General features: G+C 37.1%; 1 protein-coding gene across 5 annotated transcripts in view; it reads right to left on the bottom strand.

Annotated features, from left to right (window-relative positions):
• Positions 1–16,796, bottom strand: part of CDK8 (cyclin dependent kinase 8) — a 149,813-nt gene that overhangs the window by 14,725 nt on the left and 118,292 nt on the right. For 4 of the 5 annotated variants that reach the window (XM_055243989.2, XM_055243990.2, XM_063619252.1 and 1 more), the window contains exons 5-6: positions 7,569–7,626; positions 5,089–5,220 (exon numbers count right to left, since the gene is read on the bottom strand). In XM_055243989.2, coding sequence (XP_055099964.1) covers positions 5,089–5,220; positions 7,569–7,626 — 190 coding nt within the window. The remainder of the gene's footprint in view (positions 1–5,088; positions 5,221–7,568; positions 7,627–16,796) is intronic. The other variant, XM_055243992.1, reaches the window with a different exon arrangement.

Raw genomic sequence — 16,796 nt, 5'->3', positions numbered from 1 at the left:
GTTTAGTGACTCAGCTTGCAGTTCTGCACAACGGAATAAACCACCACAGCACTACAATCTGTTTGTAGTAGAGGGGCCACATGTGAATTTGATGTGTTCTGATGAGATTTTTTTCCCTATGCTTTTGCTCCTTCTTAGTAGCTTCACTAACAGATTTAACCCCTTCATTAAATGGAATGTATTCGGCAAATTATTTGTATGTTCATCTAGAAAGGCTCTTCTATCACCTGCTCACAATTCAGCTATCAAACAGGGAAGTCAAAATGCTGGGGAAGTTCTTGGTAAGCAGCTTTAACGGTGGTGTGAGAAATTTGTTGAGCATTTTAATCTTTAGGCTACCTCTGCAGTAGACAGGAGGAATGGGATTTTGTGGTAGAGGCTGGTATTAAGGAAAAGGTTCCCTTTTGCAATTCCTTATTCTTATTTTTATTTTATTTTTACTTTTTATGAGACAGAGTCTAGCTCTGCGACCCAGGCTGAAGTGCAGTAGCGTGATCTCTGCTCACTGCAACCTCCACCTCTCAGGTTCAAGCAATTCTCCTGCCTCAGCTTCCTGAGCAGCTGGGATTACAGGTGCCCACCACCATGCCTGGCTAAGGTTTGTATTTTTAGTAGAGACAGAGTTTCACCATGTTGGTGAGGGTGGTCTCGAACCTCTGACCTCAAGTGATCTGCCCACCTTGGCCTCCCAAAGTGCTGGGATTACAGATGTGAGACACCGTGCCTGACCTTATTTTTAGAAAAACTGAAAGTGGTTTGTGTATAAATTTTGAGTCAATGTTTCAATAGAAGAAAGTGTTCCCCAAGATTGATCTTGGGCAAGTAGGTGTACACCAGACGAGGGTGTGGGCTGGAATCACCACTGCTAAGAAAACGGCACTGACCTTGGTTTCAATCATTTGCACCCAAGTCAGTTCCCTCTGTAACTTCCCACCCTCAGAGGGCAGCTGTTTTTATTTAAAAGCTTAAAACTTTTTGGCTGGGTGTGGTGGCTCACACCTGTAATCCCAGCACTTTGGGAGGCCGAGGCAGGTGGATCACTTGAGGTCAGGAGTTCGAGACCAGCCTGGGCAACATGGCAAAACCCTGTCTCTACTAAAAATAAAAAAATTAGCTGGGTGTGGTGACAGAAGCCTGTAACTCGGGAGGCTGAAGCAGAATTGCCTGAACCTGGGAAGTGGAGGTTGCAATGAGCCAAGATCGCACCAGTGCACTCCAGTCTGGGTGACAGAGCGAGACTCTTCCTCTAAATAAATAAATAAAAGCACAGAACTTTTGAATTTAGGGAGATCGAAGAGACGACTCAGGCTAAATTCTCATTTTCAGAAACTGAGGCTAAAGCACTAAATGCGTAAACACACCCCAGAGTATTAGAACTAAGATTACAACTTGGGCTGGTAGTCTTTGTTACTTCTATTGTTCAAAGATGACTAAATTATTGTATGCATATATTCATACTGTCTTCTCAACTGGACTGTAAATCTCTTCAGGGTAAGGCCCATCATTTGAATTCGTATTTGGTCCTCCTAACATAGTAGTTACCCAATAAATGCTTATGTTGGTGAGGAGGAGGAGGGAGGAAAATATGAAGAAAGGCCTCTCTCCCACATCACACAGACATTGGGATAAGAGAATCTAGCTTCCTAAGTGCTGGTAGTTTAGATTTGTGGCACACCCCCTGCATTAGAACTGCTAGACTGTAGAATATCCTAGTGAGTAAAAGGTTATATAAATCTTAATGCTTCCAGTAAGACATAAGCTTCTCAGGAAAAATAACAAGATAATAAACAATGAGCCAGAGTCACAAGTTTCTGTGATAGTATATTTTTTACTCAATTTAAATAAATTCAAGTCTCAGGTGTTCAGTGAATAGGAAATAAGATTAGGCAATCACTTTCTTATTTGTATAGTTTGTTAATACGCTTTACCAAAAGTAACACTGCTTTTAAACATTCATTTTCTGAGTGGGAAAAATCTCTGTGTATCACATGAGTTTATATACACCCTTAAATGCATTTAGAGTACACTTGCAAAGAAGATACCCAAATATGTATTTAGGTAATAACATGTATTCCAAAATAAGACTAGAATAAATAATCCTTATTTTTCCTTTTAAATGACTTAAAAAACTAAATATTGTATTAATAATTTTATATTTATAGAAAAGTTACAAAGATAGTACAGAGAATTCCCATATCTAACTGACTTTTCTGTAAAATAAAATGTGATCTTAAAGCATGTGTGAAGATTAATGAACATAAAGATTTTTGGAAATGACATATTGGATTCAAGATTAATATGGGGGAAAGATCACAAACACTGCTCCTTTTCCCTTCTTGAATCTACATTTAATTGACAGCAAAGTCATAAAAGTGTAAATGCACAGTAACAAGAACAGGAGGAGACTGTCAGAGACAAGATTCATTCAAGTATCCAACAAAGAAAACTGAGTTCTCACTACATACTATGTAGGCACTGGTTTACAATGGTGAACAGCGAGGTGAGGTCCACCTGTTTTAGTGGAGTTTAGATACCCTTTGAGTCAATGAAGACAATAAGGTAAAAGAAAGTGTGAAGGCGGAGGTTGGGTGCTATTTTAGACTATGCGATCCGGGAAGTTCTCTCTGAAGAGGTACTATTTTCACTAAGGTCCGAATGAAAAGAAGAAACTGGCCATGTGGAGACCTAGAAGATGGAAGGTAGACAAGACAATTCAGAGAAGGTCTCAGGACACAGTGCTGTTGTTGAGTGGGAAGCAGACTTTTCCCCTGCAATGCTGTGAAGATTTTGTTCTTGGGAATACCAGCTACAAAGTCTGTATTTGAACAGGAGAAGCTGATCCTCCTCCCTACTCTCTATCATCACCCTGGGGCTGTCAGGTACATACAGCATGGGCCAAAAGTTGGAGGACTCTTCCCTGAAGACTTTGGCTTCAGAGGAAAGACCTGCACCTTCTGGCATTTAGAGGTTACCCCAGGCAATGGTGGCTCTCTGCTGGATCACCCTAAAGGTCTCACTCTATAAGCCCCATGATTTATACAAAGTTCTCAAGCAGTTTTAGTAACCTGATTTTTAAATACAAAGAGACACTCAAGGGTCACCAAACAGTTGAAGAATGCTTGCTACATGGAAGGGAGAGATCAAAACATACAATGAAAAGAGTGACTATAAAGAAAACACAGGTAATTATTCTGGGAATACTGCAAAATACAAACAAATCAGCAATGTTATCATTGTCTTCATAGATATTAGGCTTTTCTTTCTATTAAAAAATACAAGATACTATGAAAAAGTAATCAGAGAACAAGAGGTTTTTAGAAATGGATATGACAAAGGCCGAAAAACATGAGAAAAAAAGTAGTATAAAGGATTATTCCAAGAAATTCAACATCTGACGACAGAGCTGAGGAAAGAGAAACAGAAAACAATGAGGAGGAAGTCAAAGGACTACACAAAAGAATTTCCCACAGATACAAGATATGAACTTCAGATTGAGTGTGCCCACCAAGTGGTCAGCATATCACTGTGAAATACAAGGATGAGAAATCCTATTTGTTTCCAGAAAGAAAAAACCCAGGTGATCTACCAATAACTGGGAACAAGACAGGCAGGAGACTTCATTAGCAATACTGACGCTAGAAGGCAATGGAGGGGTGTCATCCAAGTTCTGAGAGAAAAATTCTTTTGTACCTACAACTGTAAACCCTGGCAAGGTAGCAAGTATGATACCGACCGCATTTTTCAGAAATACGAGAACTAGAAAAGTTACCTCTAAGATACAGTTCCAAAGGAATTTACATGAGAACATACTGTAGCAAAATAAGAAATGAAATCATGAAATGCAGAAAGCAATAGATCTAACCCAGAGGAATAAAAAAGGGAAAAGGCAGGATGAAATGGTAGAATATGCCTGGAGACCAACCAATCCAAAATAGAAAACCTCAGGATGCAGTTACCCAGTAAAGGGAAAGAGGGTTTAATACCATCCTGGAGGATATAGAACAAGTTAAGGAAACCATAAAGACACAAAATAAAGAAAAGAAGAAAGGTAAAGCACACAAAAAAACTACTTGATGATAATGCAACCAAAGATAATGAAGCAGAATCAGGTTTGCGTAATGGACAAGCAGTGGTGAAAGGCCTAGCAGCTGAGCATTAAATTCACAACAATTTGTAACTTAAGTATAAACAACTGTGGGAACTATGGTTAGCACACAAAAAAATGTAAACTTTGACAAAGTGATGATGATATTACTAATGCTGCTTATAGATTGAGAGGTTGGTAGGGGAAGAAGTGTAAGAGCACAAATTTCCTTATTCTTTACAACAGGGAAGTAACTGATATTATCAAAAACAGAAAAGTGGATTAAAATGTCCTAAAGTGCTAAATTTTTTTTCATAATGTCTTTCCTTTAATTTTAGGGGGCTCTTTTAGAAGTTAGTATTTCTTTTGGTAAAAGAAACATTTGTCTGAAGTTAAAGGACTTCAAAATTGTACTGTTTTATAAATTAAATCTAAAATTTTAAATAGAATGCATAATATGATCCCATTTAATTACAAAGATTTTTGGTATCTTTCTATGCAGAGAGAAGTATGTGGAATGATATACCCCTATTGCTACTGACAGTATTTCCAGGTAGTAGAATATTGGGTTAGGCTTTGCTCTTACTTTTATTTTTTATTTATTTATATTTTTTGAGACAGGGTCTCCCCGTTGCCTAGGCTGGAGTACAGGGGCACGATCATGACTCATTGCAACCTTGCCTACCAGGCTCAAGCGATCCTCCCAGCTCAGCCTCCCGAGTAGCTGGGACTACAGGTGCACACCACCATGCCTGGCTAATTGTTAAAAATTTTTGTCGAGACAACGTCTCACTATTTTGCCCAGGCTGATCTCAAACTTCTGGACTCAAGTGATCCACCTGCCTCAGCCTCCCAAAGTGCTTGGATTACAGGCATGAGCCATCACACCCAGTCTGCTCTTACTTTTATAATTTGCTATACTACTTAATTTAAAAATATATAGGAATGTGTGTCTTTTAAAGAAACTTTAAAAAATTCATGGAATTTTAATTAATTCTACTCACCAATAGCTTTGGTATAATGCCTTGCTCCAAGAAGTAGTTCAGGGGCTCGGTACCAGAATGTAACAACCACTGGATCCAAATCTGCTAAAGGCTTCAAAGGTGAATTAAATAATCGGGCAAAGCCCATGTCGGCTGTAAAATAAAAAATAAAAAAAAAATCATGCTAAGTAAATGTTTTTTACAAATCTAACCAATTAGTCTAATTTACCATCTTATTCAGTAAGACGAAAAATGTGCTCAATTCTAGGGGAAGAAACCCACAAAACATCCATTTTAGAAGTCTACATAAAGCAAGTTTGAAAGCTCCATTCTCTTCAAATCACTGTTACCCAGTTCTTCAATGGGGTTATAGTCAAGCTCTGCTGCCTGAGGTCAGGGGTGACCTTGCTTCTCTGGGCAGATTTTTCTTTCCATGTGTCACCCCACCGTTAGGGACAGGGTTGTTGAGCTGCATTTCCATTCTTAGTACTGGTTACAAGCACTAGGAAATGGGATCAGTTAGAGTAAGGCTATCCATTATTTCCATCAACAAGCCTGTTCACTGGTGTAATTAATCAGAAGCTGACTATGCAATATTTTAACACCATTATTTCCCCCATTACTTGGGTTGAATTTCACTAACTTAATTTTAAGGAATCACAGTATTTTTTTTTAAAAAGCTAGGTAAGACTTTAAAAGTCATCTAATTAAATCACCTCCTTCTCCAGATGAATATGGTTCAAGAAGTTAGGTGATTTGACAAAGGTACAAACTCATACCTCAGTGCTAGAACTGAGATTAGATACAGTTCGTCATGGCATTTAACACAGTTTAACATGTAGTGTAGTTATTCAGGCATGGCTGTTTATCCTGCTATACCATAATCTTTTAAAGGCAAAAATTGTGTCTCTTTCATATCTATCCCTAATAGTATCATGTACAGTTGTCATTACACATAGCTTTTGCCTAATACATGTTGAATGATCACTATTCATACCACCTATTCAAAAATTTCAAAATTCACCCACCATTTGATAAGTTTAGTTCTATTTTCCTAATACACATTTTTTAATGAATTAGGCCTTACTATAATCACCTTAATTACAAAGGTAAAAAAAAAAAAACCAAAAGTTGGCAAATAATTAAAACTATGAATAAGATTACTAAATAATGATTTATAGAAGAACTAGTATTTCTTCTTAAATGTGAATGCTTTAAGACGTAGTGTTCCCCAAACCTGCCAACATCATATATATTACACAGAAGTATAATTCCAAACTAGATTGTTTTAGTATATTACATAAATTTTCCCTAAATTATACAGTAAAGAACACTTTTGTAATTAGTGTTTGGCTGGCTCTTTTCTATTTTGCATGCTTTGAACTTACATTTGAATTTGATGCCGCGAAAATGGACTGGAGAGACTCCTTTAAAAGCACATGTAAAGACTTAACAGGCATTTTGGAGGGCACTAGGGTGAGTGCTGACAGGGTCTGCTTCTCAAGGAAAGCCAAACTTGGAGTACATTAAGGCACATCAAATGTTCTCATAACTAAACATTTGCAAAGTTTTATCAAAAACAGAGTATTTTAAGAGTCTAATTAGAAGTGGAAAGTGAGATCTGGGGGGATTTATAAGGAAGAATATTAGAAGTATTAAGAACACACATGTGTTTCTTTGTTGGTAAAGTGATACAAATCAGCTGTTACTTCCAATTTATATTACATCTTGTGATCAGAAGTTACTATTAACTTTGTTACAATCCTGATGTCTTTAAATTAATATAATTTAAACATTTCTTCTACAAATACACAAAACAAACTAAAAATATGTGACAAACACAACTTGGAAATGACAATAAAAAAAATCAGATTAAATAAATTTAGTTTTATCCTTACAGATTATCAGACCAGAAGTGGGTAAAATTTTGCTTTGATATCTAAGAAAATAGAGCTATCAGAAAATATGTACAGAATGCCCATTATTTTTTCCCATCAGGCAAAGGCCTACTACAATACAGTCTTGTTAGAACTTAAGGTTCTGTACCTATCCAGCCTCACGGTTTTCCCTACTTTGTATTAATAACTCCTAATCTAGACGAGGTCAACAGAGGCATATGTGCTCATCTAATCTGACTCAAGCGAACACGACTGATAATAGAATTATTAGCATGCTGTATGTATGCCCTTGTGACTAAAGGTGAGGCTGGCCTCTAACAGAGATAGAAGCCCCTCACCTCTATAGGCTATTTTTAATGAAAGCAGAGGTTTCTGGGAAACTTGCACGGTTTCATAATTAGAATGCTTCAGTCTTTAGGAGTGTCTGACACCTTTCAAGAGTGTGAAACATTTTTCACTTTTATGCATACTCTTTAGAAATGGCTTCAATCATATGGAACTACATGAATATATGCATATTATAGCAAAAATTAGAAGTGATATAGCTGCCTGCAAAAGTTTTAAAAGAGTGCTACACTGTGACTTAGCAAAGATATAACATACCAATTTTTACTCTTCCTCGCTCAGGACCTTCACCCATAACTAAAATATTAGCAGGTTTCTGTGGAAACAAAATAGTGTTTTTTTTCAGTAGACAGTAGTGGTTTCTTTTAAATAGACAATATGCCAATATAACACAAATCCACCTTTTAAAAAATCTCATTTATTCAAAAATTAAAACCAAATACAGGAAGTCACCAAAGAAACTGTGCATGTATATATGCAAAGCGGTATGCAAATTTCATGAAGGCCCAGATATGGCAGTGCTTTTCTCCACAGAAGGCTGAGGCTTTTCTTGGCCCTCTTATCAGTCTGTTTTCACTACTGGCAAGCATCTCACAAAGTCATGCTGTGGTTCCTTCTCACTCTTTCAAGTACATAAAATGTCTTGCTCTGACTTTAAAGGAAAAATGAATCGAGAAAGATGATTTAATACCAAGTAGCAAATTAATTACAGGCAAGGAATCACCAGAAATCCTTTTTTGGAAACGACAAAGTATGCACCTACATTTAAATAAATTATTAAGAAATTTAATAAAGTACTTTAGAAACAAGTTAGTAAAGTAATAGGAATTTTTCATGACAGGAACAGTTTTGAGGTTTTCATTTTTAAGTGAAAAAGTAAGCTAAAATTTAAAGTAAGAGTTTACAAAGGTTTCAGTTTTTAAATCTTTAAAATATATACTGATTGTCATCTACAGTCTTTTATGGTGGTATCTACTACACTAATGAATAAAGGCTGCCCTTTCTTCAGGAAAGGGAAGGAGCAGCAGAAGGAGTAAGGAGGGGATGAGGGGAGAGAAAGCAGAGAGGGGAAGAAAAAGGCAACTGGTTCGCTCCTTACTCACTCTACTATCCTGCTATCTACTTGATTTGACTTGAATTCTACCAGTCTGCTAAATAAAAGTGAAACTAGATTGAACACCTCTTCAGATACTGACATAAATCACTTTAAAATCAAAGATTGTAATGAAGTCTGTTTATAGTGGTAACCATTTCACAGGCTTCTCTAACCATATATAGTGATGGCCCCTAAGCTATTACTGCCAACATTTAATGTGTAGTATACTAGCCTATCACCTATCAAAGACAGTTATTCCCAGCCAAAAAAAAAAAAGTATCACTGAAATGGCAGCACTGACATCTCAGAGGTTAAAAACTCCTACAATTTTTAAAGTTGAGTCCACTAGGCACCAGAGAGGTTAAATGACTTGCCCTAAGTATAATCAGCAAGACTGGGTAGCAGCAGAGTCTACCGTGTCTTTGAATAGTCTGGGGCTCCCTTCCTAATTTATAATCCTGAAAGTAATTTTATGTAGCAATTTTTGGAATTAATATGTACTGCTGTAATAATAATACTGATGTTTTATTCACAAAAAAATCTCAGAACCTTTATCACTACCCCCCCCCGCCCACACACACACACACACACATTCTAACCACAACACTAACAGTATTCGCTGGGAGCTACACACAGGTGCTACCCAGGACAAATAAAATTGTTTTCATGCATCACAGTAATCAATCAAGACTAATTAGTCTCTGTGGTCTCTTAGGGCCCGGCCTACTTCAGAGAGAAGCCAGATTTCTGAGATAGTGCAAAATGCTGAAGGCAGAGAAAGGCTTTCCAAATGGAATCAGGCAGCATTTCTATTTGCTAAAGGCTTGCTCCCAATTCACAATGTGGGCTCAGGAAGAAACTTCCATGTTTATGCTAGAATTCTCCTCTCATGGTTCTTCAGAGCAGGACTCCCTAAACACCTGTTGAATACACTCCCTATTCTTTAACCCCATTTTGAATCTCTTCCCATCAAATTAATCTTCAGTTCTGCTGCCAAGGTCATTTTCATAAAAGACAAATCTGATTATGTTACTCTCTTGCTTAGAACCTTCCACATGGAAAATTATTACAAGAAGACTAGGTAAAAACAGCAGAACACAAAATGATATATAGATTGTGATTAGAACTAGGTAAAAAAAAAAAAGTTCCTGTGAATAAGGACTAGAAGAATAAAACTGTAGAGCGACAGAGGTATGAATGAACCTTTTCAAAAGTGTCTTTGCTTTCGCTGTGTTTTACGACTATTATCAAAATGTTATTTTGGTTGGGTGCAGTGGCTCACACCTGTAATGCCAGAACTTTGGAAGGATGAGGCTGCTGCCAGAGTCCAGGAGCTCAAGGCCAGCCTGGGCAACACAGTAGGACCCCACCTCAACAAAATTTTTTTTTTTTTAAATTAGCCAGGCGTGGTGAGACACGCCTGTAGTTCCTGCTGAGGTGAGAGGACTGCTTGAGCCTGGGAGGTGGAGACTGCAGTGAGCTGTGATCATGCCACTGCACTCCAGCCTGGACAACAGAGTGAGACCCTATTTCAAAAAAACAACAAAAAAAGGCCAGGCACAGGGGCTCACGCCTGTAATCCCAGCACTTCAAGAAGCCAAGGTGGGCGGGTCACCTGAGGTCAGGGGGTTCCAGACCAGCCTGGACAACATGATGAAACCCTATTTCTACTAAAAAATACAAAAATTAGCTGGGCGCGGTGGTGTGTGCCTGTAATCCCAGCTACTCGGGAGGCTGAGGCAGGAGAATCACTTGAACCTGGGAGGCAGAGGTTGCAGTGACCTGAATTCAGGACATTGCACTCCAACCTGTGTGACAGAGTGAGACTCAGTCTATAAAAAAAGAACACCTACTTCTACTTGAACTTTGATTGGTCCTCCCCCACTCCTGCATAAGGTCCAGTCCTTGTGATGGGATGCAAGGCACCTGGCAGGCTGCTTCCCATCACCTGCAGCCCTGCCTTCCCCTGCTTCCCACTGCTCCTGCTGCATGCATGTTTTCATGTTTTCGCCATTCTTTGAATAGACTGCAACCTTTCACAACTATGTCATCGCTATGCCATTTTCTGTCCCTAGCCTTTCTTCTGCTCTAAAATTGGATTTCCCCCCTCTCCCTTAATGACAGAAGTAATACACAAACATTTTCTCAATTAAACAATTCGAACTATAAAGCTGCACACAGTTAAAAGTCCCTTTTACCACCCATCCCTCCTTTACCCTACCCCAAATCCCACTACCTTCTCCAGAGGTACAAGTTGACTAGTTAGATTGCTGTGACTGATTTTTCTAACACCGGAGTGTTCAATCCTAAAAGATTCTCTCCATATCTGGCAAAAGCACAATGAATACATGCACATGTCTCTCCTCTGTCTATCTGAGATGGAGTGGAAAAGATCTCACTCTCACACCATCTTTTTTTCTCCTTCCCTCTTTTTAAACACATTTTCTTACTCATTCAGCAGCTGGGGCACAGATCTGAAAAGCCCTGGGATGGATGGTATTGGCTTGGCACTCGATGAAGGGGAAAATCCCTCTCTTGCTTTTCATATCAGGTTTCTTTTATTCTAGACTTACTGAACTGGTCGAGTTCTAAATCTAAGTCTGACCACTGGTGGGGGGATAAATAATATCTTTGTCAAGGTCCGACCTAGTATTAGAGTTTGGGGTCCAAGCTCCAGTTAATAATTAAAAAATTACTTTGCTAGGTAACTCACTGCCTACTGCGCCATCTGAAGCAGATTCCACCTTACCAGCATCTCACTTTTTTTTTTTTTTTTTTATTATACTTTAGAGTTTTAGGGTACATGTGCACAATGTGCAGGTTTGTTACATATGTATCCATGTGCCATGTTGATTTCCTGCACCCATTAATTCGTCATTTAGCATTAGGTGTATCTCCTAATGCTGTCCCTCCCCCCTCCCCCCACCCCACAACAGTCCCCGGAGCATGATGTTCCCCTTCCTGTGTCCATGAGTTCTCATTGTTTAATTCCCACCTATGAGTGAGAACATGCGGAGTTTGGTTTTTTGTCCTTGCGATAGTTTACTGAGAATGATGTTTTCTCACTTTTATCCCAACACTCTCTCTTAAGTGAATTCAGATTCCGTTTGGGCATGCTATAGCCATAAACAAAAGACAATGGTCTTAAGTGCTGTTGTAATAGCACTATTTAGAAATGATGGGTCCCTCCTCATGTTACTTTCCATTAACACTGCATATGCCCCAGGGAAAGACAGTATGACTTAGTAGACAAATCAAACTCTAAATTTCTTCTTTTCTGAATGTAATCTAATGGGAATCTTAAGAGAAAAACACAGGAAAGGCCCTAAAGATGACTACTCTTGTCACGGGTTCTGTTTTGTTGTTTAATCAGTATTAAGGAAGACTTCAAAAGACTTGATGAATAATTTTTGTTTTAGTACTTAATGTAATGTTGAAACAATATTCTACTCACCCAAAAAACTAATTTCTTGATACATATTTCTTTCCTTTTCTTCCTCGTCTATCAGTAGCAGAATTTGGTAGCAGTTTTTAAGCTCTAGCACCAAAACCTTACATGAAGTGATTAGAGGTAACTTTGGTAAATAATCTCTGATCTTTTATATGCTATCAAACATAATCACCTCAAAAGAACATATAGAACTTTGCTGGGGACATTCTGATGAGGCATATACTCCATTAAACTGTATTTGTTGCCATGGAGATCAGAAATCCTACATGACTTAAATTATATCATGGCAGCATCTTCAAGTACAGCAAAGCCACGCACAGAAATAATGATAGATCATCCTTGATTGCCAGCTGAAAAATGATATAAATCAATGAGATACTACTGTTTGAAGCAATGGGTTCCCTTATCTAATTGTTTTATTTCTCCCAGGCTTTTCTTCTTCTTTTTGCTGCTGCACTCCCAAAAGACTCACTGATATTTCCTAAAGCAGATGTTTGTATTGCAGGGACAACCATTCTGGCAGAAGCTTTCTGTTCTCCAGCATCTGTCATGCTGGAGGAGAGTGCACCAATGATTTTGGCATACACCAAGGATAGCAAATTGGTTTTGTTTTAGGAGCCAACTCTGATGGAAAAATAAAGAATTCAAAAAGCTCTATCTTGAAAAAGAAAAGAACTGGGTTGATGAAGAAAATGCAGCATTTATCAGAGCTGTCTGACATAGGAAGTGGAGAATGGTGGCACATCTGCCAAGTTAACGGCAATAACTTTATTCCAGGGGTGAAATGAAGTCTTCAGATATTTAGTAATGTATCAAGGCAAATTGGAGATTTTGAGTCAACAGGCAAAGTTGATTCTTGATGGATCTCTCTATTAAAAGAAGACAATGATCCATAAGAAACTATATTGTCAGTGCTTTTCTCTGTCATTTGTCCAGAATTAAACTTCCACAAATGTGTAAATAACACAGCCTGGTGGTAAACTTTCTAGTTACTCTATGATTATTTTGTACAATACACCCTGAAGGGACTGACTGACACATATCTCACATTTCAAAAGTCCTATGAGATTCAAAAGCAGGCAGTAAAGTCTTAAATAGACACATATTCCGTAAATTTTACAAACTGTTTTACTGAAATCTGCTAAGGAGTTAAGTGATAGAGATAAATCTGGAAATCCAGTGATGAAATCTTTATAATACAGTTTTTCATCTTTTTTTCAGGGGTATGAATTTTTTACCTCTAATACTAAAGTTTATTCCACTAGTACTGCGGAACACCTTTAAGCTCAAGGAGAAATTACCCACTTCTAGTAAAGCTGTTTCTTGCCTTCCTCTGTTTAAATTTGAAAAAAAAGCATAGAATTCTTAACCAATTCTGTTTCCTGATAAAAACAACATGTATGTTACTTATAAACACCTAACTTCATTCTCTATAGTAAACAGTTCAAGTACTACACATTCATTCTTATGTTCACTGAATTAAGAGGCACTGAGGATCAATAGAGACACAAACAAAAAGTTCCTGCCCTCTAAGAGGTCATAGTCTAGACTAAATGGGTGAGATAAATTCAGAAAGGGGAGAGCTTCACAGATGTGGCTGCCTGGCATCTGAGGAACAGAGTGCCTCCAGGACTCACTGAGATCCTGCATGCAAAAGCCACAGAGCTGGGGCTGCACCCTCTGTTGGGGGATAAAGAGAGCACTCAGAATGTGCCACACACTGGCAGTACTCAAAAATCATAGGGATATTAACTAGTTTCTGACTTACCTAAGAAGTCCCCTTTCAGAGGGAATGAAAGGGGTTCTTTGACTGTCATCTTCAATGCAAATCAAAGTATTTTATAAAACAAGGACTAACTTCACAAGAGTAATAGTGCTAACAAAAGATGACATTTTCTTTTTATAATTTCCTCTTATTTTTCTCCAATCCATTCTACTAACCCCACCTTTTGCTTTCGTCTATTCCTATTAATACCAAGTTAAACTAAAATGGTCTTTCATCAATGGTCTATCATCAAATATATTTAAAATAATAAACATTGTTCAGATCAGCTTTAAATTAATATCCTTAAAACCCAAGGGTTTTTTCTTTTTTTTCTGCAGATACTATGGGGTTTTGAGTTTTTAAATTACAAAATTCTTAAGCTGCCTATTTTAGGCCACTGAGGCATAGCACACTAGTTTAAGTGCTAAGAGATCAATATGGGACAGAACCTTCTATTCTCACTGACACAAAGATCATTTACTTCCTGTAGCAGAGCCTTGCACAGGCAATATTACTTCCTTAAAAATGCAACATGGATGTACAGTACAAAAACTGCATGGCAAGAGAAAACACACTTTTCAATTGCTGGGCACAGATATAACTTACTTCTAATAAAGAATGTGTACACATATTAATATATGTGTATATATTTTTTAATAGATGGAAATGGATTTTTTCAAATCGGATTAATTGCATTTTTGCAAAGCTGTGAAATTTTATAACAGTTTAAACAAATTCTAGTGAGTCAAGTAAGAAAGAAGAGGTAACTAAGCTGAAGACTAGAAGGCTGAATAACATCAAGGAGACCAAATGCATCTTAAAGAAGTATCAAGGCACAGAGACAGTATCAAAACCTTTTAGCTTTCAAAATAGTTCCTTTCTTTATTATTAACTTGATTTATTAAAAAAGTGAACCTAGCTTACATTCAAATCTGAAAATCACTCTAATTCCAATTATTATTCTAAACGATGTCAATTTATAGATTTGGTGGTATAACAAAACTAACTTTGCTTTGTGTACTATCTTCCCAAGTATTACTTCCTTGACAAATCTAGATGTCTGTGTATTACTTTTACTAACTATACTGTATTCTTCTATTAACAGACACTTGGTTATGCCACTCCCACCCCCTACTTTTGGCAGTAACCCTAACTATGTTCCCATTGCCAGTGTAAAATTATGCTCCTCGCCCATCCCCCAAAGCCCTGATACATGCACCATATAATTTCCTTGGGATAAAATCTCAAAAGTAGAATTATCAGACCAAATCATGCTAACAGATTTATTGTTCTAAAACTGGACTTTTAAGAACTTTTTAAATGTAATAATATCTCCTATAAATCGTATTTTATCAGTTTACAGACATCTTCATTCTGTTCTACAGCCATAGATGCTCCACTGTGTGCATATTTTATGTCATAGTTTACTCAGTGTCATATGCTTGCATGCTTAAGTGGTTTCCAATATCTTGTAATTAAGAAACAATGCTGCAATGAACTTTGTGCATATATGTTTACACTGTCGTGGTATATTTTTAGGACAAATTCCTAAAAGCAGAATTTACTGTGTGGAAAGATATATGCATAGGTAGATTTGTTATGTATCATCAAATTTACTCCTCCAGGTGTTGAATCATTTTGCATTTCCATTTGCAATATAAAAGGGTGTCTGTATCTTAAGAGTGATAGGCTATCTTTTGGTGAGCCTGGACAGTGAGCAGGCAGTGAAGCTGGGCAACATCCTCCTCTTCATCAACTCCAAAACACAGTACACATTGGGTTTTCAAGAGATTTTCGTGTTTTGTTTTCTAAGCTTCAAAGGTAATACATGCTCAATGGATAAAATTCATAAAATGAAAAAAAGCACAATGAAAACAAAATCATCTATGATCTCTGAACTAACAATTATCACTTTAAACATTCTGGAGTAATCTTTTTGTTTTTTATTCTCCTTATAAAATTTAAAAGGCATCAAGCTAAATATATTGTTTGCATCCTTCTCATTTAGTATTATATCATTAAAATTTTTAATCTGGAAATTACATTTCTGCATGCATCTATCAAAAATTCCTAAAATTGCTGAGTAAAGAATATAAACATTTTTAAGGTTTTTTGATATGTATTAACAAATTTTGTGAATTCAACATTATCATTTATAGAAATAACACCATCAAGTATAATAAAATTAATCTGTAAAACCAAAAGCAATGTATATCTCATATCTACATCATATAATTAGCTTGATATATAATGTAACATATTTTAATTTGCATACCTTTCATTGGTAATCATATGTTATGACTTACTCTGTAGTTCTGTTTTATTGACAAGACTTTTATTAAGCTAACATATTCATGTTGATTCTCTATATTCTAGATAGTAAAGGTATATTAAATTATTTTTGCCATTTTCCTAATACATTGCTTTTCTTTTGATATTAAATTTACATTTCATATACTATAAGAGTGTTTTTACTAGAGGTTTTATATTCAGCCTATTTATCATATCTTTAGTGATATTTGTCAGTTCTTAAATAGGAATTTACCACCTGCTGTAGCTGGACTAAATATGCTAATTTTCTCATATACATTTAATATACTATGATCCACATGGGCTAGACAATAGTTTAATAAACAAGTAATAATAACAAAAATTTAATTAAAGCAAGAAAATTCTTCTCCCTACTTACTGACGATAAAAGGCCCTTCTTTATTGTGAAATAGCTTCTGGATTCTTATAAGTTCTCGTAATAGCATGAATCTATTCATGAATTTTTTTTTGAGACGGAGTCTCGCTCTGTTGTCCAGGCTGGATTGCAGTGGCGTGATCTCCGATCACTGCAAGCTCCGCCTCCCGGGTTCACGCCATTCTCCTGCCTCAGCCTCTTGAGCAGCTGGGACTACAGGCGCCCACCACCACGCCCAGCTAATTTTTTGTATTTTTTTTTTTTTTAGTAGAGAAGGGGTTTCACTGTGTTAGCCAGGATGGTCTCGATCTCCTGACCTCGTGATCCACTCGCCTCAGCCTCCCAAAGTGCTGGGATTACAGGCGTGAGCCACCGTGCCTGCTCTATTCATGAAATTTTTTAACACTTCTGATACTTAAAAAAACACACACTATCTTTTTTCCCCTCTAGAACATAACATGTGCTTTTGTAGGAAAGTTAATTTTCAA

The sequence above is a fragment of the Symphalangus syndactylus genome, chromosome 15 (genome assembly GCF_028878055.3).
Source record: "Symphalangus syndactylus isolate Jambi chromosome 15, NHGRI_mSymSyn1-v2.1_pri, whole genome shotgun sequence".
NCBI classification, from domain to species: Eukaryota; Metazoa; Chordata; class Mammalia; order Primates; family Hylobatidae; genus Symphalangus; species Symphalangus syndactylus.
Note: the sequence above shows the minus strand (reverse complement) of the source record. Positions and strands in the feature narration are given on the sequence as shown.